Source organism: Zootoca vivipara, chromosome 4 (genome assembly GCF_963506605.1).
Source record: "Zootoca vivipara chromosome 4, rZooViv1.1, whole genome shotgun sequence".
NCBI classification, from domain to species: domain Eukaryota; kingdom Metazoa; phylum Chordata; class Lepidosauria; order Squamata; family Lacertidae; genus Zootoca; species Zootoca vivipara.
The window spans coordinates 32,871,282-32,896,985 of record NC_083279.1 but is presented as its reverse complement, the minus strand read 5'-3'; the positions used below and the strand labels follow the sequence as shown (position 1 = coordinate 32,896,985).

Here is a 25,704-nt window from a genome sequence, read left to right as displayed (position 1 = left end):
GACAATAATTTATGATAATAAAGAGTGGACACATAGTCCTACAGACACAACCGGCCCTTTGAGGGTGACCAAACTGCTGATGCGGCCCCCGATGAATTTGAGTTTGACACCCCTGCCCTTAGACTATCTGGTGCAATGATACATAGTTGCTTTGGCAGGGACTTCTGTGGGGAGCGGGGATGGAATGGTGGCAGACAGCCAGGAGCACCAAGACCAGTTCTAGTGGCACATGGCAGGGGTTGGACTAGATGACCCCACGGATCCCTTCCAGCTGTACCATTCTGCGATTCTATGCCCCTTGGCAGGCGGCGTGGCCCACGTGGGCGCATGAATCCCTGAAAGGCGGGCGCGCAGGAAAAGGGACCGCAAGTTAAGTTGCGCTTTTGCGCGAAAGGGGATCTCCCCACGCCGCTCGCGCGCTCAGCCAATGGGCAACCGAGGGGCGCCCCTTCGACGTCTCCTCCCGCGAAGCTCAGTCCGCCGCGCGCTCCCCTCCGCCTTCCAGAGCCGCCCACCAGGCAAAGGAGAGCCGCCGCTCGCGCCTGCTTGCAAACGCGCCGCGCAAGACGCAGGAGGCGGAGAGCCAGCGCGGGGCATGCTTGGCGCGGGGCGCGCTCCTCTTGCTCGTCCCGAGACACAGCAGCTGCGGAGGGAGCCGGAGGGGCAGAGTCCGTCCCCGGGGCAAGAGTTTGGCTGCGGAAGCCCCTCGGTGGGGAAGTAGAGAGAAAAAGAAAGAAAGAGAGCCTCAAGCTCGGTGGTGCCTCTTGTTTCAAAGTGTTCAAAGAGAGAAGCGCCGAGAGGATAGAAGCGCTCCAAGTTCCCTGTTCTGTTACCCTGCTTTCCATTCCTTCGCTTTTCATTGGCTCTTCAATAAGAGTTCCTGGATTTACTGCCTAACAGGGGTGAGGAGGAAAACAGAGAATAGATCTTTTGGAAGGATTCCTGAGCTCCCGTTTTGTTTTGTTTCCCTCCCTATTTTTTTTAAATCTTAAGATGTATATCTATTTTCCACCCCTTCTTCTCCTCACACCCCCACTTCCCCCGGATTGATGCATCTCAGAACTGGGAGTTGCAGAACCAGGAAGGAAGACTGCTGAGCTCGGCACAAAGCGCGCACCTTCGGGGTGGGGTGTGAACCACGTTTGCGCGCAGCTCTGGAGTCCACGGAAGAGGAGACCCAGAAAGGCGCTCGAGGCGGGGGTGGGGTGTTGCTCGGGCAGGCAGGCGAAGCGCCCGCCCGTGGCACTAGCTGTTCTTTGCTATTCGTCGACAGGATGGATCCTGCAAGCAACAGTATCTGACACTCTTGGCCAACAGTAGGTAATCTATCGCGCGCTCTCCATCTCTTGCATGGCTTGCTGCGCCTCCCGAATGCAATCTTGCCGAAGTAGACGCCTCCTGCCCCGGAGTCAAACAACCTCAACTGCTTTTGTCATTATATTTTGTTTGAAAGAGAGAGAGAGAGAATTGCACAAGCTAGTGGACTTGCAGTTGTTGCTTTGGAACTATTAGAAAGGATTGGAAACTTGTCTGGCTTAGTTTGAGTTGCACAATCCCCCCTTTGTTGTTGTCGTGTTTGAAAGGTCGGGATGAAATGTGGACTGGAAACTCACTTTCTAGAGATGGAAGTGGGGCTTTCTCCCTCCCCCCCCTCTTTTTCTTTCTCTCTCTTTCTTTCCTCTCTCTTTCCCCGAGGGATATATCGCTGTAATGACTCAGTGAATTAAGGACATTCTTCTCTAATGGGAAGCATGTGCCCTCCAAATGAAGCTAGGAGTGGAAAGCACATCCAGCTCAGGTATCCCTTAAACAGCGTAGCTCTCAGGCACATCACCTTCAGCTGCCCTGAGAAGGGCTGGGGAAATAATCAGCCTGCCTTCCTTCACCACCTACTCGTTCTCCCGCCTCCAGGAGGAAACCTGAGGCCACCTTGGGGGATAAATCCTTGGACTTGATCCCACCACAGCCCCTGCCCAGACAAAACGCACATGCAGGATGGAGTGTCATGAAATCATCTGCAGAGGGATCGGCACAAGAAGGTCCTTTGCCCTTCACCCTGTCTGGTCTCCCAGATTCAATGTGTCTTCCTTTTCATCATCAGCACTGTGTTTATATAGCCCTTTAGAGTATTCAGAGCCTTCCTAGCACCTCATACATTATCTCAATAATCCTGCTTTCTCGACCCTTAAGGTCTCTGCCTAGGTAATAACTCTAAACAATCCCTAGGGGGCGGTGGGAAACAGTATGAATGCTGAGATGGAATGGGGCAAGCAAGATTTCAAAGCAATTTCAAAGCAGTAGTTTTCCCTCCTGTCCTACATTTTCTCTTTTTTTTCTCACCCTTTCCCCCAACTTCCCTGTTCTAGAGAGCAAGGAAGATGTTTGGAGTTGCAGACTGTCCCCTGCAGGGATGCTTCTGATAATCCAATTCAGGCACATCACCCACCAGTTTGTACCACTTTGCCAAAGTTTTCTACTGTTGGGGCACACATCTAGGGCAGTGTTTATATGTGGCCCTCAGAGGGGTGGATAACTGTCAGTGTGGCCCTCAAGCTGAAAATGGAGGGTCACCCCAATCTAAGCCAAGATCTCTTTATCCCTGTCACAGCCTTTGCACATCGCCATCACCTATAGGCCACTTTTAAATAGGAGAGCTTTGGTAATTAGATCCAAGTATTATATTCCTTCTGTTTTTTTTTAGTACCCTTAGAATTGCTTGTTCACTGCTTCACTGGTTTTATGGAGTTACAGGCTTGGAAGAGATCAAAAGTCATCTAGTTCAAACCACTTTCCCTCTCCACAGAGCCTACCTCCACAGAGCTTAAATTAATATTTCAGTTATTTTATTTATTACAGTTGCATCCCACTAGTGTAGTGTATATAGATCACCAGCTTGCGAGGGCAATTGGGGGTCCAACGTCATGAGGGTGACATCATGTGTGATGCAACCTCCTGATGTGACACATGTGACGTCTGGAGGAGCTGGGAGCAGAAGCAAATGTGGCAGCTGCAAGGCTTCAATGGCCAGTCGCTCCACCTCCTCCTGGCTCCACCACCAACAGAAAGCTGCTTCCAACCTCCTTCTCTTCCATGGGAGGAGGAGAAGGAGTTTGCCACTGGAGCTGTGCCACACTCAGCTCATCATTGGGCAGCTCTAACCCCCTCCTAAAAGATATTAGGGGGGACAAAACAACTTGGTCCCCAGGAGCTGGCACCCCTGAGCCTTTGAGTTCCAGTGACTTGCCCACTAATTAATCTTTACAGGCCAGAGGCAAGTGAGAGTATACCAAAGTACAGCCGTACCTTGGATCCCGAATGCCCTGGAACTAGACGTTTTGGCTTCTGAACACCGCAAACCCAGAAGTGATTGTTCTGGTTTGCAAACGTTCTTTGGGAACCTGAATGTCCAACGGGGCTTCCGTGGCTTCTGATTGGCTGCAGGAGCTTCCTGCAGCCAATCAGAAGCTCTGATTTGGTTTTTGAATGTTTTGGAAGTCGAACAGACTTCCAGAATGGATTCCGTTCGACTTCCAAGGTACGACTGTAAAGCTTTCTAACTAGAATGGTGGTTATTCACTGTTGATTGTATTTTACTACCACTTGTTTGTGCCCTGCTCCCTTCTAACAACAACACCCCCTCTGATGAAGACTGGATCTCTGCTTGTGTCATAATGTGGTCTGCTGCTCTTCAACCCAAGACCTCTCTTTACACATCCTCTGTTTTTTGCTCTCCTGTGCACCAAACCCAGATTCCTAGACTTGACTCTATCTAGCATGATACTTGGCTTCCTTCTATTGACCACCACTTTTCAAAGTAATCACCAGGTTGGCTAGAAACAAAGGGGAAACAGGCTCCTGTAACTCTTAAAGCAGAGCATTCGAAATCTTTCATGTTGGTGACACATCTTTTAGACATGCCTCATTTCATGATACAGTAATCCAGCTTTACTAGCAAACCGGGGGCTAAGCTAGCCCCTTTCCAGCCCTGGGAGGAGTGTTGGGCGCATTTGCGCGACACACCTACACACTGTAGCCGACACACTAACATGTCACGGCACACATTATGGAAAGCTCTGCTCTAAATGCTACATAAACATGCGGATTTTGGCAGGGGCTCCTTTTCTTACTCATGTAACATAATAGCATGACAAGCTGCCTTTGCTGAAATTCCTTCTTCTGTATGAGGGTTAAGCACCCTAGCAGTCACCAACCACCAAACTGCTAATTAAAAAAAGGGTCCTTGGCCCCTTCCATGCTGTTTATATCCATTGCAAGCCAGAGAAATTTAGGAGAAGTGTTTTTACCTGCCAAGCACAGTGCAGGTATAGGACAGGACACAGTGCAGGTACATTCTTTCTGCCCTGTGATTATTAAAAAGTGCAAATTCACCTTCAACCTTACTAGAAACTCAAGACAGAGCAGCCTCACTGGTCACTCACATCCATGAAGCAGGTTTCTCTGTGCTTCCCAACTACTGAGTAGCAGATTCCCATAGCAAATGATATCAAGTGCTGCTGTTTATTGTGGACTTGGTGGTGCTCATGAATGCATGTTTTGTACAACGTTCACTTGGCATTGTCCTCCTCAAATTCCACCCTACATTCTTTCTCCATTTAAATCAGATTTTCCACAGAAAACTCAATTAAGTAAACAAACAAACAAACCACCCACGAAAGTGTTAAATTCACATTAAATTTGGGGGGGGGGAGCTGAGATGGTATTTTGATGAGGACCCTGCAAAGTCTTCCACTTATGAGCATCAGCAAATCCTCAATAAACTGCTGTATGGAATTGTCCTGTCATTTGGCTCATTTGAAGCATTTATATGTTATTGGCTTTGAACCAACTTCCAGGGGGCTATTCATATCCATCAGCAAGGTACGTTTAGGAGGCGTGGTGTTGTCTCTGCTGACCCTACACCTAACATGCACACCCCCTCCTGCTCCGTCCCCAACCTTGTCCTGTTGAGCCGGCACAGTCTGAATGAGACTTGAACTAGAGTTTGCTTGAAAGCGAGTATAAATCTCTGTGTGATTGGGCACCCTGCTTCATCAGGAGTCCTGACAGTTCAAGCAAATATGGGTAAAAGAAACCCCCTCAGACCTCCCCTGCTCAACAAAGGGAAGGATCGGGGAATGAGCAGGTGCATCAGAACTCACCTGGACATTGGGGCCAGGCATTGTGTGTGCATCCCTCACCATCACCACTCCCAGACCCCAACTTGAGCATCTCTATGCCAATCTCTGCCATCAGAGACTGGAGTGCCACTCTTCCGGCATGGAGCTCCCCATTCCGATTCCCAAATATGCAGTCAGAAGAAAGTACCACCTGTGGGATCCCCACCTGCAGAAAGTCCCCAAATGAGGCATTCTGGGGGAAGGGGTGAACTGGCCTCACTGCTGTCACTCATCAGCCTTGAGCCTGATCACTGTGCAAGCTCCAGGTTGGCACAACAATTCCCCTGTATTCCGCCTTCCACCCTGACTGGTGAAAGCAATAGGGGTGCAGAGGTGATGGTGTCTCTGCTTCCCATCTGGGATTTAGATGGTTCTCTCCACTGGTAATTGTGTTTTTGAATGCTTGAATAAGTTGCTTCTTTTTTATCATACATCTTCTTTAAAAAAAGAAATAGATAAGCAGCATATTACAAAGAATATTAAGAGAAGGCACCAATTAAGAAACAGAAATACCTCTATGTAGTCCCTGTGTGATTCAACAATTATTCTCACTGCAATCATCTTCTAAACCCAGAACCAGTGCAAATGTCAGCATTTATACCCGGCACCCCCAAACTTCGGCCCTCCAGATGTTTTGGACTACAATTCCCATCATCCCTGACCACTGGTCCTGTTAGCTAGGAATCATGGGAGTTGTAAGCCAAAACATCTGGAGGGCCGCAGTTTGGGGATGCCTGATTTATTCTGTGATGGGGTTAGATAACATCACAGAGCTCTCTGGTTAAATTAGTAGTTGATATCCTGCTACAATTGCTAGTCTTAGAGGCCTGAGCCCAGGGTTTTGAGTAGGAAGTCCTCTTTTGATGTTGTAACTGCTGTCTGCCTCTAAGCAGGAATTATATGAATAGAAGCAGATGTTTATTACCGGTAGTCCTCTAAAGAAAAGAAAATTTGTGAAATATTGATATGCATTAAAGAAACACCGTGTTAAGTACGAAGTTCTTTGACATGCTGTGGAGTTATTTTTTAAAGAAGGGGCAACTATTGTATTAACCTGACCACAGACATTTGAGAAGCCCCTTCAGCCTCTTGAACCACTGCTTTAGAATCGTAATGGCTTGCATAGGATGCTGATAGGAAAGGAATGACAGCCTTATTGCTTGCAGATCTAAGAACTTTGGAGTATACACAAAGAAATAGCTTTGTCAATCCCATGAGCCATTTTTTTTTCTGAGGATGCGGCTTGTAGGGATCAGGAATGAGAATTCCAGCACTGGTGTGAGACTATAACTTGACCAGTTGCTCCAGAGCTTCCAACAAGCTTATGGCAAAGCTGCTCTTGTACTACTCTTTAACTCACACCCAGCCATGTAAGGATGTCTGTTGTCAGAAAACAAACCAGGTCATGGATGGCATAGCAGAATCAAGGGAAGGGCAAACAGGAAGGGAACAAATAAACAGAAACAGGCAAGAGTCATGGAGAATTAGATCAAAATGGCCTGGGGTGAGCTTACATCCAAAGAGTGGGTGGGGCTAACTGGTGAATAGGAGGAATTTGAGAGGCACATAGAGGTTAGAGCTCTGATTTAACTCAGATTTGGCTCAGAGTAAGCAAAGCCGGTGGCTTATTGTTTGAGGAAATAGGTCAGATTATTCTAAGGAAGTTCAAGGAGAATTGGGGGGGGGGGAGTTTCCTTCCTTGCTTGACATGCCATCAGTCTTTTTGATACTTTGCACCAGCCACGGGTAGTATTAGGAGCTATCCATCCATACAGTCATGCTTCAGCTGCAACAGAGCAAGTAAATGCTTGCAGTACTTTATCTAAACCTCATTCATTGGCTCTAAATGTTTAAGATCTGCCTTTTGGTTATTTAATGGGTGTGAACTTGTGTTAAGTCTTAAGTATGTGGGGCATGTTCTGCTCCCACTTGTTACTTCCTGCGTGTATGCTTATGAGAAGAGTGCTTGTGGATGTTTTCTTCCATGTTGGGGCCAATTTGGTAGCAGTGTTTAAGTGTGATGGACCTGGGCTCTTCCTTAGCCGCCTTCACATGTTACTCCATGAAGGGATTCCACACACTTAAGGAAGTAGTGAGGTCATCAAACTGGCCACATGAAATGCTGAGTATCTAAATTGTCATGTTTGACATCTGTTTAAAAATTAAACTAGTTCTCTCTCTTTTGAATTAAACAGGTATAGTGAAATGAATAAATTGGTGAAATTGGTGAAGATGCTAAAGCAAACATATTTGGGGGCACTATCCGTGGTGCTGATTCTCTCTCTAGGACTTCCGGAAACTACACTTGCTTGTCCTCATCCATGTGCCTGTTATGTTCCCACTGAAGTTCACTGCACATTTCGGTCCTTAGCAGCTGTGCCAACAAGAATCTCTAAACATGTGGAACGAATCAATTTGGGGTTTGTATTGCAATTTTACTGCGACATTTTACATTCTTTGAGAGTTCATCCCACTAGTTTGAAGCATTGCGCATCACATGAGCTGCAATGTGATACCATTACTGTACAGATTAAAAGACTTCCATAAAGAGGAGTATTTATGGGAATTGATCAAAACTACTGTGATCTACCTACATTTATAGTAAATATTTTTGTGAGACCCAGATAAATCCTACTGATTTGTCTTCAGTATATGACCAACACAATGAGCCAATGGTGAATGTGCAATAGCATTTGCTGTCCCTCAGTCTTGCTACAAACCTTTCTCCTGCCCATATCACAATCACGTCATTTTCAGAGGGGAGATAATGATTATTGTAGCACTAATCACTTCTTATCCTTTTTGGAAAATAGATCTTCCTGCTTCAGTTGAACTTGCTTTCTTGCTCACTTCTTACGTGCCAACCCTACCAGTCTTGTTTCTTCTAAGCTCTTAAACAAAGACCTTACCCAGCTAATTTTATATTTACCACACCTGTCCCGGTCGTGGACTATTTGATAAGCTGTACTCTCTCTGTGTCCATGTCCCAGCAATTTCCTTCCTTTGCTTTGCTCCAGAATTTCCTACTTCCTCTAGAGCAGGCATGGCCAAACTTGGCCCTCCAGCTGTTTTGGGACTACAACTCCCTTCATTCCTAGCTAACAGGACCAGTGGTCAGGGATGATGGGAATTGTAGTCCCAAAACAGAGGGAGGGCCAAGTTTGGCCATGCCTGCTTTAGAGCATTTGCTCTTACTACCACTATTGCTTTCATCCTCTCTTCTGTCTCTGTTTACCTGGGTTGTGACTCTCGTCCTGCCCACACTGGGGTTGTCCCCAAATCAATTGCTGAATGTGTGCACAGACTACTTAGACAAGCAGCATCACATTTTGCCTACAAGACTCAAAATATACAGAAATAATTGCTGTACTACGGTCCCTGATGCTGCTTCCCTAAATGATGCCATATTGCAATGGTGGCCTACAAAACCCAAGAGAATAACCACAACCCTCCACAGTGGCTGTTGTATAGCATTCAAGGAGAGGAACCATAGAAGTCAGGAGAGCATTTTCATGTTTCTCTTCATTAGTTGTTCTGCTGTGTGTGATTGGGACAGAGGTTAATAATGAACCATGACTTTCTTTATTTAATATGCTCCCTTCAGTAGCTGAACAAGGCAACTGCAGCAAAACCTTAGTAAAATGCAAATGTGCTGTGAGTTAATTGATCAGTCTGTCAACTAAGCATTTTTAAATCAGTTTGCATCCTGAGTTTCTAGATTCACCGTTTTGCAAATTCAAAACCACATATTTATCTTAACAGTTAAATACCTAATTACATGCTATATGTGCAAATCTAGCAGTTTAGCTAGTAGCTGTGGTTTTCTGGTTCCAGAAACTGCTTGGCAGGCATCCATGTGTAAATGTGCTCTGCACAAAACTTTATTCTTTTATTGTTACATGTTCTGTTGGCATCCTTGTGGGCCTACTGGTTGCCAGTCTCCATATCATCATATGTTGGATCCCTGCCACTGACTAATATATCCAGCACATGGAGAACACTGTACAGAAAAGCCTGTTCTAATTGATAATTCCATTAATTTAAGCTCCGACTGAATTGTGTGTGTGTGTGTGTGTGTGTGTGTAGCCAAAGAAGCATAAAACTGACTTTTAAAACTGACTTTTAATACGTGCAATTACCAAGTCTTGTTAAAATGCTTCATTAACTTTGTCAGGTTAGGTGTATGATTTATGAATAACCCAAAGGTGCCTAAAAATGTCTGGTTTACTCAATGCAGAGTGATGATTCAACACAGATTATACTTAAATGTGGTTCTCCCCACCCCCCTTCCAGGTTTAACAGCATACAGGCAATATCTGGAAACTCATTTGCAGGCCTTGCAAAACTGGAACTGCTCATGCTTCATGGGAATGACATCCAAAACATACCTAACGGAGCCTTAAAAGATCTGACATCGCTACAGGTTGAGTCAAAATGTTTCTTCTTAAAGTAACAACACTTTCAGTCTATTATCTGCGTTCCCACAAAGCCCAGCTGTGCATACATGGGGAAGGAGTAGAGCATCTGTGTTGCATGCAGAAGACCTGCAGGTTCAACCTGTGACATCTCCACACAGGGTTGGGGATATCCATTGCCCGAAACCCTAGAGAGCTGCTGACTGGCAATGTTAACAATACTGAGCTGGGTTAACTGATGGTCCAAAGGCAGCTTTGTATGTTTCTATGGAATTAGTATAAACAGTGACTGCCTGGTTGTTGGTGGCATTGGAGAAAGCTATATAAGAGACATGATCAAAAGCTCCTGCATACACTCACCCACCCACAAACACCCACCCACCCAAACCTGTAGTCTGTATTATTGAACTATGTTTGTTAGTGGGCACTAGGGTGATGACTTTTTCTTTTTCTCAAAAATTATTTCCTGTAGCACAAATGGACGAACTTTTGCCTATTAATGACTAACATGAGGTATATTCCATTGAAATATTTTTAAAAGGTTACACACAAACCATTTTAATTTTTTTTTGTATGCCATTTTACCATTTCATAAAATTGTATTAACAATTATATATATATATATTTCGTATCAAATTTGGACACAACACCACATGCCACAATGCGAAGGGTTCTTAGCAACATAGGGTATACAAATGTCACACCTGCACAAGGTAAAAGCCCCTTTTTGGAACCTCAAAACTCAGCCAGCAGACCCTGCCGGGCATGCTGGGAAAAGAACCTACAGGAGAGGTAGTACTGTTACTGCAGCTAAAAAAAGCTTCATTGTGTGTTTGGTGACCCTATATAATGTATATATGTGACTCTAAAGCTTGGGTTCAATTTTATTTCTGCTTGCAGTGACTTCAAAAATGGTCAAAAAACTGATAAATAATTTTTTAAAAATCATTTTGTGCGTGAGGTTTTTTTAAATCAAATCTCTTTGAAAGTAATATTTCATCTAATCTTTAATGAAAGCTCATCAAATTATGATACAGGGAAATGAGGTTGTAAAAAAGTCATCACCCTAGGGCACACACACACACACACACACACACAGTAGAGCAGTCATTCCTCGTGTATGTAGAAGTTCCTGAATCAGATTTACAGTTCTGTGTCTCCAATCCACATAAAGTCAATCATACTGTATGTCCATCCTACTGAAATCCATTTTGTTGTGTCTTAAGTAAATCCTGCTTATTTTGATGGGACTGAAGTGTGGCTACATTTGTCTAGTCTGGGCCACTATATTCTCCTGTGTTGCTTTATGTGTGCCTCTTCTGCAGTGCCATGTTACTATTACAAAAAGTATTAACCTATTCATTTTACCTGGCCATTTAGGTGTTCAAAATAAGCTACAACAAGCTGCAGGTTATAACTGGTCAAACCCTCCAAGGGCTTTCCAGCCTTATGAGATTGCACATGGACCACAACCGAATTGAATTCATCCACCCAAATGCTTTTAATGGATTAACTTCCCTCAGACTTCTCCATTTGGAAGGAAACTTGCTCCAACAGCTTCACCCCAACACGTTTTCTACATTTTTGGTCCTTGATTATTTCAGGCTGTCGACAATAAAGCACCTCTACTTGTCTGAAAATGCCATTAGAACACTGCCTATGGGCATTTTTCAAAAAATGCCACTCCTAGAGAATGTTTATCTTCATGGGAACCCCTGGTCTTGTGACTGCAGGTTGAAATGGTTCCTTGAATGGAATCAGAAGTTTTCAGGTAAGGGAAGATCATAGTTGTTGTTCTCCTATGTTGGAAATAGACTCGGGCAGAAATTATCCCAGAAATATTGCCTTCCTGTGTTGGCCTATACTCGGGGGCTGGGTTACTTATTTATTTCTAAACCTTAAAAACTGCCTTTCCATAATTCATAAGAACATAAGAAGGCCTTGCTATTTCATGCCAATAGCACACATAGTCCAGCCTCCTGTTCTTACAGTTGCCTCTGGGAAGCCCCAGAGCAGGACCTGACCAACCAACCAAACCAATGGAAAGTGTTAAAAATATAGAAGTGAATGCACCTGAACTGGTCCTGAGATATTCCTCCAAGCTAATTGGGCACTCTTTGAATAGCAAAGTACAGTATAAGGGCCAAACTACACATTATGCTAAATGCATAGCATGCCATTCTGTCTTCCCTTTTCTTTAATTCTATAGATGCAGACAGAATTCAAATGTCAAAATTCCATCTGACTTTTAGATTATTTATTTATTTTGTCTTCCAGCTGTTTTAAAGTGTAAAAAAGACAAAGCCTATGAAGAAGGCCAGCTTTGCCCTAAGTGCACCTTCCCGAAGCAATTCCAGAAACAAGACATTCAAAATGTGAAAAATGTTTCCTGCTCAAAGCCTATCATACAGTCTCCGCTAAAACAGAGCATTGGCCTCAAGGAGGAGGAGGAGGAAGAAGAAGATGATGTCTCTGAGCTTCCCATGGAAGAATTTCAGCTGTCTCCATGGAACATTACTTTGAACCTGACAGATGAGCATGGCAACATAGTGAATCTGAAGTGTGAAATCAAGAAGCCAACAAACACCACCCAAATTCAGTGGAGCCAGAACTCGCCTCAAGAAATTGAAATCAACGCAACCATTTCCTTGGATCTGGAATGCCCAATGAACCGAGACAACTATGAAAAATTGTGGAAGCTCATTGCTTATTATAGCGAAGTGCCTGTCAAGTTAGAAAGGGAGCATGTGCTCAGCCATGAACCCAAATTAAGCTATCATTACAAGCAAGGTTCTGATTATGATGCTCTTTACTACACAGGTGTCAAAGGGAGAATCCTAGCTGAGCCTTCCTGGGTGATGCAGCCGCTGATCCATATCCAATTGAACAGGCGCCAGAGCACAGGGGAAAAAGTAGTGCTCTCTTTTTCTACCCAAATTTCTCAAACACTTCAGATTCAAGAAAACAGACAGCAGAGAAGCAGCTGGGTTATGATAGAGCAAGACCAGCACACAAAGGCAGCTCAGAGTGTAGTGGAAGGTTCGGATGCTCAGCTGAGTTGCAATGTGAAAGCATCAGAAAGCCCCTCCATCGTGTGGATGCTTCCGGATGGGACTAAACTAAAAGCTCCATTCAGAATGGAAGACAGCCGGTTTTCTGTCCTCAGCAGCGGTCAGTTAGTCATCAAATCCGTGGCCTATGCTGATTCTGGTGTGTACCACTGTGTTGCTCAAGTGAGGAGTGATGCAGACACAATGGCCTACAGACTTCTGGTACAACCCCCAGTCATCCAGCCAGCTGACTCTGAGACGATGAAAATTGAAAAAAATGTGGGGGATTCCATACTTCTACCCTGCAGTGCAGTGGCTGTACCAGATGCGCACGTAAGCTGGATACTCCCAAGCAGCCATGTCCTTCATGATTTATCAAACTCATCCAATGAGTACCTGTTAGACAATGGCACCCTCTTGATTCCACGCAGCCATGTCAGTGACAGTGGGTACTACAGGTGTGTGGCTATAAACCAACAAGGATCAGATCAATTTGCTGTTAAAGTCACAGTAAATAAAATGGTCTCTGACAGATCCTCACAGAGGGTGAAACTAAAGAAACGCCTTGGTTCAAGAACCTCCGTAAAAGCAAAGGGGCGGGTCATAGAAGATGATGAGGGATCAGGTGTTGAAGAGGCCCGTGATACTCGGAGCAAAAAAATCCACCTGAAGGACCGTGAAGTGCCCCTTAAAGAAAAGAATGGCAATGTTCCTCAGGTTCAGGATAAGAGGAACAAAAAGGGAAAGCACAAAATGAAATTATGGAAAGGCATGGACAGGACTGAAGAGATCAATGTTGCAGAGGGCCGTAGGGTATTTGAATCCCGAAGGAGAATCAATATGGCCAACAAACAAATTAATCCGCAGCACTGGGCCAACATTTTGGCAAAAGTCCGTGGGAAAAATTTCCCTAGAACAACAATGGTACCAGGCGCTTCCTTCAGGACTACAACAGAGACACCATCCATGCACCAAACCACCAGCGCTCCTCCCATTATCAGCCCTCCACCAAACACTGCCGTGGAAGTCAATGGAGAGGAGTCTTCTGCAGATGTGTTGCAGCTAGGTGAGGCAGATATGTTCTCAGTCACAATTCTTCCCACTGTCAACACACAGAATAATAACCAAGACCACACACCTTCTACAGCAATGAGTGCTGAGTCTTCCATAGCAAGTGAATTGTCAAACACGGGAGAAACACCTATTAGAAGAGATACTCTGATCTCTCCAACTGTACAGACACAGGTGTGGGATCATAGTGATTTGAGGAAAGATGATCCATCCGGAGGGCGAAAAGGCATTGTTAGCTTCACCCAAGACCCTTCAAATGAAGAAGTAACGAGCAGTTTGCCTTATCCATTATCCTCTGTGGAACTATCACCTAAAGCACCTGTCCCTGCAAAAACTGAAAGTTTAGGAACAAATTTACATCAGATAAGTATGAATAAGCTGCATCATGCTATAAAACATCCCACACACTCTCAAACTGAAAACTACATTAATTCAATAGCCTCTACTACTATTTTTGCTTCTGTAGCTACAGAGAGTGGTAGTATAGAGCACCAGCAAGGAAGAATTTCTTCTGACCTTTTCAGGGTTTCTGAAGGTATAATACTTGAAGAAACAGATGCTCAAAAACCCAAAGACACTTTTCTTGTAGAAAGTACCACTGCTCCGCTTAACAAGAACGGCCAAACAATGACTGCTTCTGCCAGGAACAAATTGACGACAGTGACCATGATTACAAGCAAAACAACTACCTCTAACTCACAGGTCATCCAGCATCCCAGAAGGCGACCATATGGGAGAAGGAGATTAAGACCAAATAGGTTCAGAAGACCAAAACTTATCCCTCCTACTGCCTTCACCATAGAAGAGACACCTTTTATTAGAAAAATATCTAAAACGGAAGCTGCTACCCAAAGTTTGCAGAGTTCCATTTTTAAAGGTCATCATAAATCTGATGCTGAAACACAACATGGAAATGAATATAAGCCTCCGGAAGGAAGTTCTCTACTAGCTACAAGTACTGCTGCCTTAAGGAAGTCTACTGGGGCCCAAGACACAGAAGAAGCTTCATTTCTTCATCTTTCTACTTTGCCACCTAAAATACCTGTAACTCTTTCCAATGCTGCCAAGGACTGGAAAAGTCACATGGTGACAACACCAACACCGGATTCTCTAACTACAGCCCCTGGTAGACAACCACATTTGTCTCACAGCTCAGGACATATGCTTACAACATCTGCAGGCAATGAATTCATCGAAGTCTTGGGAGGTAATACTGCTTCAGCAAATAACCAAGTTAGAAACACTCCTACAACAAGCATTTCAGTATCTCTAGAAAGTATCACTAGACCAGTGTCACTTTCTGAGCTTAGTTTCTCAAAGATTCCAGAATTCAAAGAAGAAGCTTTTCTTACTGGCTCATCAGCTTCAAGCAATGAAGTTGACCTAAGGGTAGCTCAGTCAAGAACTTCCCTGGTACAGCGCTTGAGTACTGCTGATGGCATTGGGGAACACTTTAAGGATCCCCCAACTGTAGATGAACAGGAGAAATTTTCAGACTCTCTAAAGATAAGTACAGTGGCAACATCTCATCAAGGAGAAATACTGACTTCATCTCACCATGGTACAGCGGGTGATCACATTTTCACACCTGCAAAAACTAAACAAGTGATCAGTCCTTGGCATAATAAAACACTTATACCACCATCTTCAAGGCACACAAAGGGAAGTATTACTCAGCTGCATGATCGTCATGATCAGACTAATGCATATAGAACTGGGGAAAACTATCCCCCAGTATTACCCATTCCATCTGCACCATTAGCCACTACTCTTCCTCCATCAAAGCCAAGCACTCCTAATTTGTCTACAAAAGAAAACGACACATCTGGTCAACTAGCACTTCCGGACATCAAAAGATTCAGTCTCGGCCCACGACAGAATGAACTTTCCACCACCCATTCAAACTACAACAGAATAACCTCACAACAAAAGCAACCGAAAGAACCATATGGTGGTAGGAGATACAATACACTGAATCCAAATATTCCCAACCAGCCAATTGGCATTATACCCATTTTTAATCAGGCACCTGCTTTTGCACCTCCAAAACAGATCCCTGCAAGAGGGACCATGAGACCCCCATATCTCATTGCACCAGGTCTGTATCACCATTTTGTAACTCACCAGGCCCCCCTTCACTATACCAATAAGCCAGAAATTACAGCTTACGCAGCACATACCACACAGGACAGAAGAACCCCTTCTCCTCATACAGAGACCTTTCCCACCACACCTGTTGCTCCATTATACAGACCTAAGTTGCAGACCCCCAGCAGATTTGGCAACCAGGGAGAAAACAGACTCAACAGCCACTCCAGAGTTTTTGCCAGTAACTACCTTCCTGACACCAGAGACAAGCCTGGAAGAACAATAAATCAAGCTGTACCCTATCTCCCCAATTCCAGAATACCATTCCTGTTGAACAGAACTAGGGTATTCCAACAATTGGGAGTAAACCCTAAACCTATAGTGCCGAATCCGCTTTACCCAGTTAGCACAACCGAGAAGAAATTTGTCTCTCCAACCAGGGTGATCACACAAAGCACTCCTCTAAGGGCTGCAGCTACCCCAGGGCCTCCTGTGCCCCTTGATACTACACTGCCATCTGAGAGTACTGCTCCTAGCATTAAGCCACAAGGGACTTCCTCCAGAAACATCCCCTACAATAATCCTAATGTGTTATTTGTGCCTAAAATTGGAGGAGTGAAGGCACTTAATTCCAGCATAATCCATTCTTCAGCACATTTCAAGATACAAGGAGAGAGGCCTAAGATTATAACAAATGGACCTAACAGTCTATCCATCCTTGCTGAATCAGATGCTGTTATCCCATGTGATGCCATGGGAGAACCCAAGCCTTTCCTTTCTTGGACAAAAGTATCCACCGGTAAGATATTTAAACTAGTTAGAATTTCTCAGAATACGTTTTTTCTTAACAACAACAACCTGGTGTTTGTCTTCTTTCCCTGCCCTTAGAAAAGGCACGTTTACAGAATTTTCTTTAAATATTATGAACTGTTGTTTAACTTTTTGTGACTGCTACTTTTTTTCTAAAAAGATGTTTAGGGGTACTCTCATTTTCCTACTCGTATTGAAATGCTGCCCCTCATTGAGGCCAAACTTTGAGTCACAAAATGTTTAGGGGTATGCGTATCCCTGTGCCCCCCCCCCGGAAAAAAATCACTGCTGCTACTACCCTTTCTCTTGGAATGATGCTAGGACCAGAGAATTGTGGAGGATGCAAAATGGTGACCAGGCTGCACAGCAGTTACTGCTGCCACCACTTGTTATAGAAACCAAAATAAGTAAATAAGGAACATGAAAGTTGCCCTACTCCCACCCCTAGTGGTGAGTCCTGCCCCTGAGAAACTGGTGAAGAATTTATCTTCCCCTTTGGAGAAATTCAGTCCCACCCCGCCCCCCACCCCACAATTTCTCTGCCCTTAAATAGAGCAGATAATTTTTAGAGACCATTTTCCCACAGCTCGTAATTAAAGCATTTAATTTTGATCCAGTCACAATAAGGCAGAGACCGCCAACCATTGTTAATTTTGAGAGCTGGGGATGCCACTCACAATATGACTGTCATGAGGGTGTGGCGCAACACAAAATGGGAAAAAGTACATGGTGGAAAGTACAATTGCGGAAAGAAGACTTATCCTATTGAATATCTGCCTAGAAGATTAGATGGAAACAGGGAAAGTGCATTAATGGGGAGAGGGGAGTTAGTTATTCAGGATCCCAGGGATTCCAACAGCTCATTTATCAACTGCAGCTTTGATGTCAGTCATTAGCTAAAAACATTGCCAAGAAGCAGCAGCCAGGACTGCTAGTCTCAGAGAAATCACATAGAAGGGTACCTGCATATTTTGCTTCATGCCTTTCTTTGTAGGAGGACTAGAGACTTGCTTTTTAAATGCAAAGTCAGAGTCTGGGGCTGCTGCCCATGGCACCCACAGGCGCCAGGTTGACAACCCCTTCAGTAAGGCATTCTCTATATTTCTCCCCGCCCCCAATGAACAGTATGTTTTATGTACACTAAACATACATTTCCCTTCCCTTTAGGAACCTATTCGGAGGGTACAGTGTCCATTTCCCCATTGATTTAGGTGTGCCATGATTTATTTTTCACCTAATAATAGGGTTTGACTGGACCTGTTTTGGCACAACTGTTGTGCACCCATCCAGTTATACTCTCTGTTTATCTGGATGCCCATTCTCATCTGCACTGTGATGAATGTCTGTTGGTAGGGCCAGAAATTTCTTATGATGCAAATAAGGACATAAAACTGCATCTGGGACCACTGGGTGTTCTGTCATGACTGACTAGATTGGATCTTGATATCTCTGCTTCTTCTAAGAACCTACCAGAGTATTATTGTGCAGCAAAAAAAGGAATGAAGTGATGTTTCTAGGTCTTTTCTAATTCATTTAAATTTTATCAAATATACAAGATGCATATACTAATGCATAATAAAATAATAAAAATCTCGAATAATAATCTTGAATACAGTTTCTATGTTCCTTTTCAGAAAAAAAAAGGGTATTCCCAAAAATGCTTTTCTTCTTTTTCCTTCCTGCTTTTCCTTTCAGGAGCTGTCATGACAACCAATACAAGGATACAACGATTTGAAGTCTTGAAAAACGGTACATTCCTCATTCGCAATGTTCAGCTTCAGGACCGTGGACAGTATTTGTGCACTGCTCAGAACCTGCACGGTGTTGATAAAATGATCGTCTCGATGACCGTCTTAGCTCAGCAGCCCAAAATGCTGGGTTCCCGCTTCAGAGATGTGACTGTTTATTTTGGAGAAAAAGTGAGCATGGAGTGCCAAGCCAATGGCATTCCAAGTCCCCATATTTCTTGGATTTTTCCCGACAGGAAAATATTACAAGCTGTGAGCACTACAGAGGGAAGAGTGACGCTGTATGAAAATCGAACCTTGTCCCTCAAGGACACTAACTTCTCGGATCGTGGAGTATATAAGTGTATAGCCAGCAACGCTGCAGGAACCGACAGCCTTGCCGTGAGGCTTCACATCGCTGCCTTGCCGCCTATTATCCAGCAAGAGAAACAGGAAAACATTACCCTCAGCGTGGGGCAGAACATTAACATTCACTGTAGTGCCAAAGCAGCTCCTCTGCCTGGCATCCGCTGGGTGCTTTTTGATGGAACCCAGATCCGCACTTCCCAGTTTGTCCGCGGCAATCTGTTTGTTTTTCCAAATGGAACTCTTTACATACGTAACGTCTCTCCCAAAGACAGCGGGAGCTACGAATGCATTGCAGCCAACATGGTTGGGGCTGCCAGGAGAACTGTATGGCTGCATGTCAGAAAGCAGTCCACAAATGCCAAGATTACGGGGAGCTCTCCTCAGAGAACAGATGTGACCTATGGCAGCACCCTGAGACTGGACTGCAGCGCATCTGGGGACCCCTGGCCACGGATTCTCTGGAGGCTGCCTTCAAAAAGGATGGTGGATTCTCTACAAAGGTAAAAATAAAATAAAAATGACCATAGATATATGTATCTAATTGTCATTTTTGATTAGTTTAAATATAGCAACTCTTCAAATTAGCACTATAACTATAGTCACTTCCTTTAGGCTACAATCTTCTACACACTTGCTTGGGAATAGCTCTCTCTGGGCTACTTCTGAGTAGAGTGCAGTTTAGCTCTGTACATTGCCCATGGTTTCAGAATGTAAACCAGCAGCAATGGTGTTATACCCTTTCACAGCATTTCAATTCTCTTGCATGCATAGAATCCAAAAATAGTAGAGTTGCAAGGGACCCCAAGCACCATCTAGTCCAATCCTCTGCAATGCAGGAATCTCAACTGAAGCATCCATGACAGATGGCACTGTAATGACATGTTGGACTTAAGTGCTTGATCGTACACCATGGCCAATCAGAAACAAATTGCACCGAGTTCAATAACACTTCCTATGAAGGATGTATAGGATTCCAACCTAAGACCATTTGTTTAGAATTACTGTTTTATAAATAATCCCAAGGTTCCTTGCAGTCTTTTGAGAGTTTCCTCAATGGGAAAGTATCCTTGAAAGACAGGTGGCCCACCACTGTCCATCTAGCCGCCCAGAGTGGCTGGGGGAACCCGGCCAGATGGGCGGGGTATAAATAATAAATTATTATTATTATTATTATTATTATTATTATTCCCTTGCTTTGCAAAGGAGTGGCAGGGTGTTTTGCTGTGTTGTCAGGTACACTCTTGTTTATGCATATGAGCAGTGAAATTCAAAGTGTCATACCATGTAGCTAGATTATGCTTTTGAATGTCTTTCTTGCAGTGCACAGCATGCAGGATTCTGCAGTGAGCTATATAGCACTGTGGAAAAGGTACCTTAAAGGCAGAAATTTTCATTTAGACCAGTATAGGTCACAAAGAAATTCCTCTGGATATGGATGGGTTAAATTAAGGTAGAATGCCTTGAAATAGTTCTAATGAAGAGTGTAGAGAAGCTAAAATTGGCCTGCATAGTTATCCACATTATTTGTCCAACTTTTCTCCATCTGGAAAAAAAAAAAGGCTGTAGTGTATCCAGAGTGAAGCATTATTCAGTGCATTGGCTTGAGGATAGATAATTGTGCGGTGAACTCCTCACTTAAACCAACAATCATTTATGTTTTCCAAGAGGTTCAGGTATGGCCAAATGCTTGGGCTTGATTTATATTTATACTAATGCTATTTCACATTGGTTTGCAATTGCAATGTTGTTTAAAAATACATAGTTGTATGTGCAGATATTTTGCACTGACCCTGCCTTACTGTACAAAGAAGTTATGTAAAAAATGTTAGCCTTAAGAGAAGGGCATTAAGCATCTATGGCTATAAGGTAATTTGTTCAGGAATGTGAGTTTTATAAAGGAGGCTTATCCACCCATCATTAATGCACCCATGCATTAATTATACCTGAGGTCATGGAACTATGGATTCTATAGGACTTTTCTATAAAGGTACTGTGGAATTAGATATTATAGGTGTGGTATCCCTATTTCTTCCCCGTTTCCTGTAACATGTAAGGAGGTCACAATAGGTCATCATACTGCAAATTCCCCCAACTTGTGCTCTACTAGTGAGAGTGAAGACGATCACAGTGTGATTGTATCACACATGTACAGACTCTCATTAGTCTTTCCTTACAATAGATGACAAGATGTAGGGTGCCTTTTTTTTTGCTGCTGCTGCTGCAGCAGCAGCAGCAGCAGCAGCCGCACTAGACCTTCCATAACATCTTGTTCCACTTTTAGGCTCCTTGGTAGCAGGGATGAAAAAGATCCCTTAGTTTAAGATAGTTTTGAGAGTGGTTTGCATCTGATTGGCAGTGCTGGTTTTAACATTTGAAGTGGAGCATGCATAGGATTTAGATACACCACACACAAGTTTTCCTTTGAACTCTGCCTGAAGCTCCTTGGTTCAGTGAATGCAGAAAGGACTACACACCAAAATCTCTGAAGTCACTCAAAGTTTGCAATTCTTCCATCTCTCTGATCTGAGAATAATGGGAGTACCTCCTGAATTGGTCATAGCTAGAAGGACTACCATAGGTATTCCTGCAGAGGAGCATCCCAGCCAAAGATCTTATTTTTAGTGTCACTGGATGTTTATAACCATTTAAAACAGATTGATCATACATTTTACTGTTTTACTGTTGCGGAGAGGATAAAGGCCCTTATGCCTTAAGTAGTTAGGCTTTATAAACTTTTTAGATTGCTCCATGTAAATATTTTGCATCATGTTAGTGAGATCCAAACAACCATTATCTTCTGATCCCAGAGGCCCCATGGTAACTATTTATTTGGGAATCTGGCAGCACAATCCTAGGCGTGTCTACTCAGCAGTAAGCCCCATTAAGTTCTGTGTGGTTGACTTTCAGGTAAATGTGCATAGGACTGCAGTCTGAAGGTGGGCCACTCATATGTACAATAGAATAGGTAATATATCTATATAATATCTATATAATAGATAATAAATTCTCTGGTCTGTTTCATACCAAAGCAATGTGTCTCTCTGTGGAATAAGTGTATGTATATCTTGCCATATGGAGTATATTGTCAATATCCTGTTCACTTTATAAACATATGTATCCATGCATATAAGCTTACATGGGATTTATCTGTGGTGTGTATATATACAGGAGATTCCCCCACCTCCTTTGTATTTCCATGTCTAAATGCAGCATAGAATACTGTAAATAAAATCTGGATCTTCAGAAGAAGTATAATGATGTAAAAACATCCTTCCACCAGAAGAAAGTCAGTTGCAGGGTGGAATTATTTGATTGCAAATGAAGATAATTGTTCTTGTTTGTTTTCTGGCTCAAAATATGATGGTTTATGAACATAAACTTAAAACACATGTTTTGTTTTCTTTCTTTTTTCCTAAATTAGTTTGGACAGCAGAATCAAGGTATTTGGCAACGGAACTTTGGTTGTTCATTCCATCACTGAAAAGGATGCAGGGGACTATCTGTGTGTGGCCCGCAACAAGATTGGAGATGATTACGTGGTTCTTAAAGTGAATGTAATGATGAAGCCTGCCAAAATCGAACACAAGAATGAGAACAACCACAAGGTGATGTACGGAGGCGACCTGAAAGTTGACTGTGTAGCTACAGGTCTGCCGAACCCTGAGATCTCCTGGGGCCTTCCAGATGGCAGCATGATCAATACCCTCATGCTAGCAGATGACAGTGGGAGCCGAACAAAGAGATATGTCGTATTCAACAATGGGACACTGTACTTCAATGACGTGGGGCTGAGAGAAGAGGGGGACTACACCTGCTACGCCGAAAACCAGATTGGTAAAGATGAGATGAAAGTGCGGGTCAAAGTAGTGGCCGAACCTGCAACAATTAGGAATAAAACCTACTTGGCTCTCAACATCCCATATGGAGATGTGGTATCTGTAGGATGTGAAGCAAAAGGAGAGCCCACACCCAAAGTGATGTGGTTGTCTCCAAGCAACAGACCTATCCCACTTTTGTCAGATAAATACCAGGTGTACAGAGATGGGACGCTTCTCATACAGAAGGCCCAAAGATCTGACAGTGGCAACTACACATGTGTAGCCCGGAATAGTGCTGGGGAAGACCGGAAAGTTGTCTTGATCCATGTCAATGTTCAACCTCCAAAAATAAACGGGCACCCCAGTGCCATCACCTCAGTGAGAGAAATGGCCCTGAGGGACAGCCGAAAGCTCATTGACTGTAAAGCTGAAGGCATCCCAACTCCACGGGTCATGTGGGCTTTCCCAGAAGGAGTGATCCTGCCTGCTCCCTATTATGGGAACAGAATTACTGTGCACCGCAATGGCACACTAGACATCCGAGGAGTGAGACAGACAGACTCGGTGCAGTTGGTGTGCATTGGCAGGAATGAAGGGGGAGAGGGCAGGCTGATTGTGCAGCTGCAGGTCATGGACCATGTGGAAAAGCCAGCCTTTCGGGATCCAGTCACTGAAAGGATCACTGCGGCAGCAGGACACAGTATCAATCTGAACTGCTCAGTGCATGGGACTCCTCAACCTGCCACAGCCTGGATCCTTCCCAATGGCACCGAGCTGCAGAAGAGCAGCCATTTGCACCGATTCTACCACAAGAGGGATGGAATATTACACATAAGTGCCTTGTCTGCGGCAGATGCTGGGACTTACCGCTGCACAGCCAGGAACCCAGGTGGTTATGCAGAAAGGGTGGTCTTCCTCAAAGTGGGGTTGAAACCGGAAATCAGCAATCAGTATAACAACTTAGTGAGCATCATCAACGGGGAGACCCTGCACCTTCACTGCATCACCCAGCCCAGCCAGCAAGCTCGCATAACCTGGACTCTACCCAATGGGATGGTGTTAGATGGTCCCCAGGCTGTTGGGCGATTTTCCCTGTTAGAGAATGGCTCTCTCACAGTGCGTGAAGCATCCGTGTTTGACAGAGGTACTTACCTGTGCAAGGTGACGACCGAGTATGGCTCTTCCCTTATGAACGTCCCAGTGATTGTGATAGCCTACCCACCCCGGATCACAAGCGAGCCAGCTCCCATCATTTACGCAAGGCCAGGCAATACAGTGAAGCTGAGCTGCATGGCCATTGGGATCCCTAAAGCAGAAATAACGTGGGATCTCCCAGACAAATCGCATCTGACAACAGGAGCTCAATCCCGTCTGTATGGAAACAAATTCCTTCACCCTCAGGGCTCATTAATCATCCAGCAGGCTACACAAAAGGACGCAGGCTTCTACAAATGCACTGCTAAAAATATACTAGGCAGTGATTCAAAAGCAACCTACATACACATATTCTAAAGTTTTTTAAAAATGCCTTTGAATACACAAAAATATCCAAAGTCCCTGCCAAGTGAGCACAGCTAGGAAAATACAGTTGCTAAATGAAAACAGTTGTACTGAGAGAAGAACAGGGTTGTGCCAGAAATGGTGGATCACAGCTTTACCTTCATGAAATTCCAAAATACTACTCAGGCAGGTAGCAAATCTGAGAAGCCATCTACACTCTCTCCGTGATGTAAGAGGGCTTCTTGCCACTTGTCTGAGACTAGACCTAGGGGGCTGCGGATTTAATAGCCCACAATCTTTCATCTCAATGTGGTGAACTTTAAGCATTTTTTCAGTTTTGCTTTTGATTTAGAGCAGTGTGCTTGAATCCTGCCATATACCTATCTGGGGTATATAGTGCAATTCAGCCAAAGTTAAGTACTTTCAGGACTCATTGATTTCAGTGGAAGAGTTAACCACTGTGATCAGTGGAACCTAATAAGTGGCTGGATTGTGTAGCCCAACCTTAAGGTCAGGAATGGGGAACCCCACTGTTGGACTCAGCACTGCTCATTGGCCCCAGCCAGCACAGTCGGAAATGATGAGAGGTATAACTCAAGAACATCTAGGGGGCCACGGAGCAGGTGGGGAACCTATAACCCTCCACATGTTGTTGGAGTGTAACTCCCATCATCCCTGACCACTGAATTCCCCTGTCAAGTTCTTCTCTCCTGGATAACTTATCAGAACACTTACCCTATTGTGAGTTTCCTACTCATTGGGTGGTATTGGGGAAGAGGAAAAATACTTGATCCAGGAATGCTATTCTCAGAAGCAGTCTTGTAGGGCATGTAACAAGGAATTCTGTCCTAAGTATAGCATTAGCTTGACAAATTAATATTTTCACACCTTGTGCTATCTAAAAACTCCAGTGGCAGGAATGGGAAACGTCTGGCCCATCAATCGTTGGACTCCAACTCCCATCAGCCCTGGGCAGCATGGGAGTTGTAGTCCAGCAACACCTAAAGGACCACATGTTCCCTTTCCATGCCCTGTGGCTTTATTTTGAGGGAAGGGAGAAAATCGGAACATAAATGTGCATCTTTTTCAAGAAAGCTCAAACTGAGAGAAACATGTTGATAATTCTTCTTACCCCAATCATTTTTGGTTCTGCCTATGATGTAAAGTACTATGACCACTGATAGTGCAAATCTGTTCCTTTATGCAACATGCACCTTAAAATATACCAAAGTAGTATTAAATATAACAAAAGAGCTGATGCAAGAGAAGTTATTTCATTATTCTTTTTGTTGGACACAAAATTATTTCCATAATCCCCTGCAACGCTTTGGACATAGCCAAGCCTTTATAGAATATGATTACTAACTTACTCTCTACCCATTCTTCTATCAGCTCTCTGGGATCAACTCTTAAGTTAGCAACAACCCTGATTTTATTCCACCACAGCACAGCAATAATTACTGTAACAATGCAAATGCCTCACAGCGAGGGACTCCCTGGCTGAATTCAGTCCTTCTGTATTTTGTATGATGTTTGTTTCAGACTATGAGACTGGAAGAATACAGTGACCTGTGTCTCAGTGTATAAATTATTGGTCTTTACAAGACTCTGATACTTCTACTGTGTTTTATATAAATATTAAGATCAGTATACTGTATGTTTTATAATAAAAAAATATT

General features: G+C 43.9%; 1 protein-coding gene across 2 annotated transcripts; it reads left to right on the top strand.

Moving 5' to 3' along the window:
* Positions 1-536: 536 nt before the first annotated feature.
* Positions 537-25,704, top strand: MXRA5 (matrix remodeling associated 5). Of its 2 annotated transcripts, none has more exons than XM_035116177.2 (7): positions 537-1,316; positions 7,373-7,597; positions 9,471-9,600; positions 10,973-11,363; positions 11,870-16,600; positions 18,307-19,207; positions 22,129-25,704. In XM_035116177.2, the coding sequence occupies exons 2-7, from the start codon at positions 7,383-7,385 to the stop codon at positions 24,035-24,037; spliced, it is 8,277 nt and encodes a 2,758-aa protein (XP_034972068.2). In that variant the 5' UTR covers positions 537-1,316; positions 7,373-7,382; the 3' UTR covers positions 24,038-25,704. The 2 variants fall into 2 exon arrangements, with proteins under 2 accessions (XP_034972068.2, XP_034972067.2); XM_035116176.2 differs by having other exon boundaries at positions 537-1,320.

What these genes read in the sequence shown, in the direction of transcription:
- MXRA5 (XM_035116177.2), top strand. Translation starts at nt 7,383, where the DNA reads ATGAATAAATTGGTGAAATTGGTGAAGATGCTAAAGCAAACATATTTG. An exon ending in GTGGAACGAATCAATTTGGG is followed by an intron (nt 7,598 to 9,470) that starts GTTTGTATTGCA and finishes CCCCCCTTCCAG; the next exon opens with GTTTAACAGCATACAGGCAA. An exon ending in ATGGTGGATTCTCTACAAAG is followed by an intron (nt 19,208 to 22,128) that starts GTAAAAATAAAA and finishes TTCCTAAATTAG; the next exon opens with TTTGGACAGCAGAATCAAGG.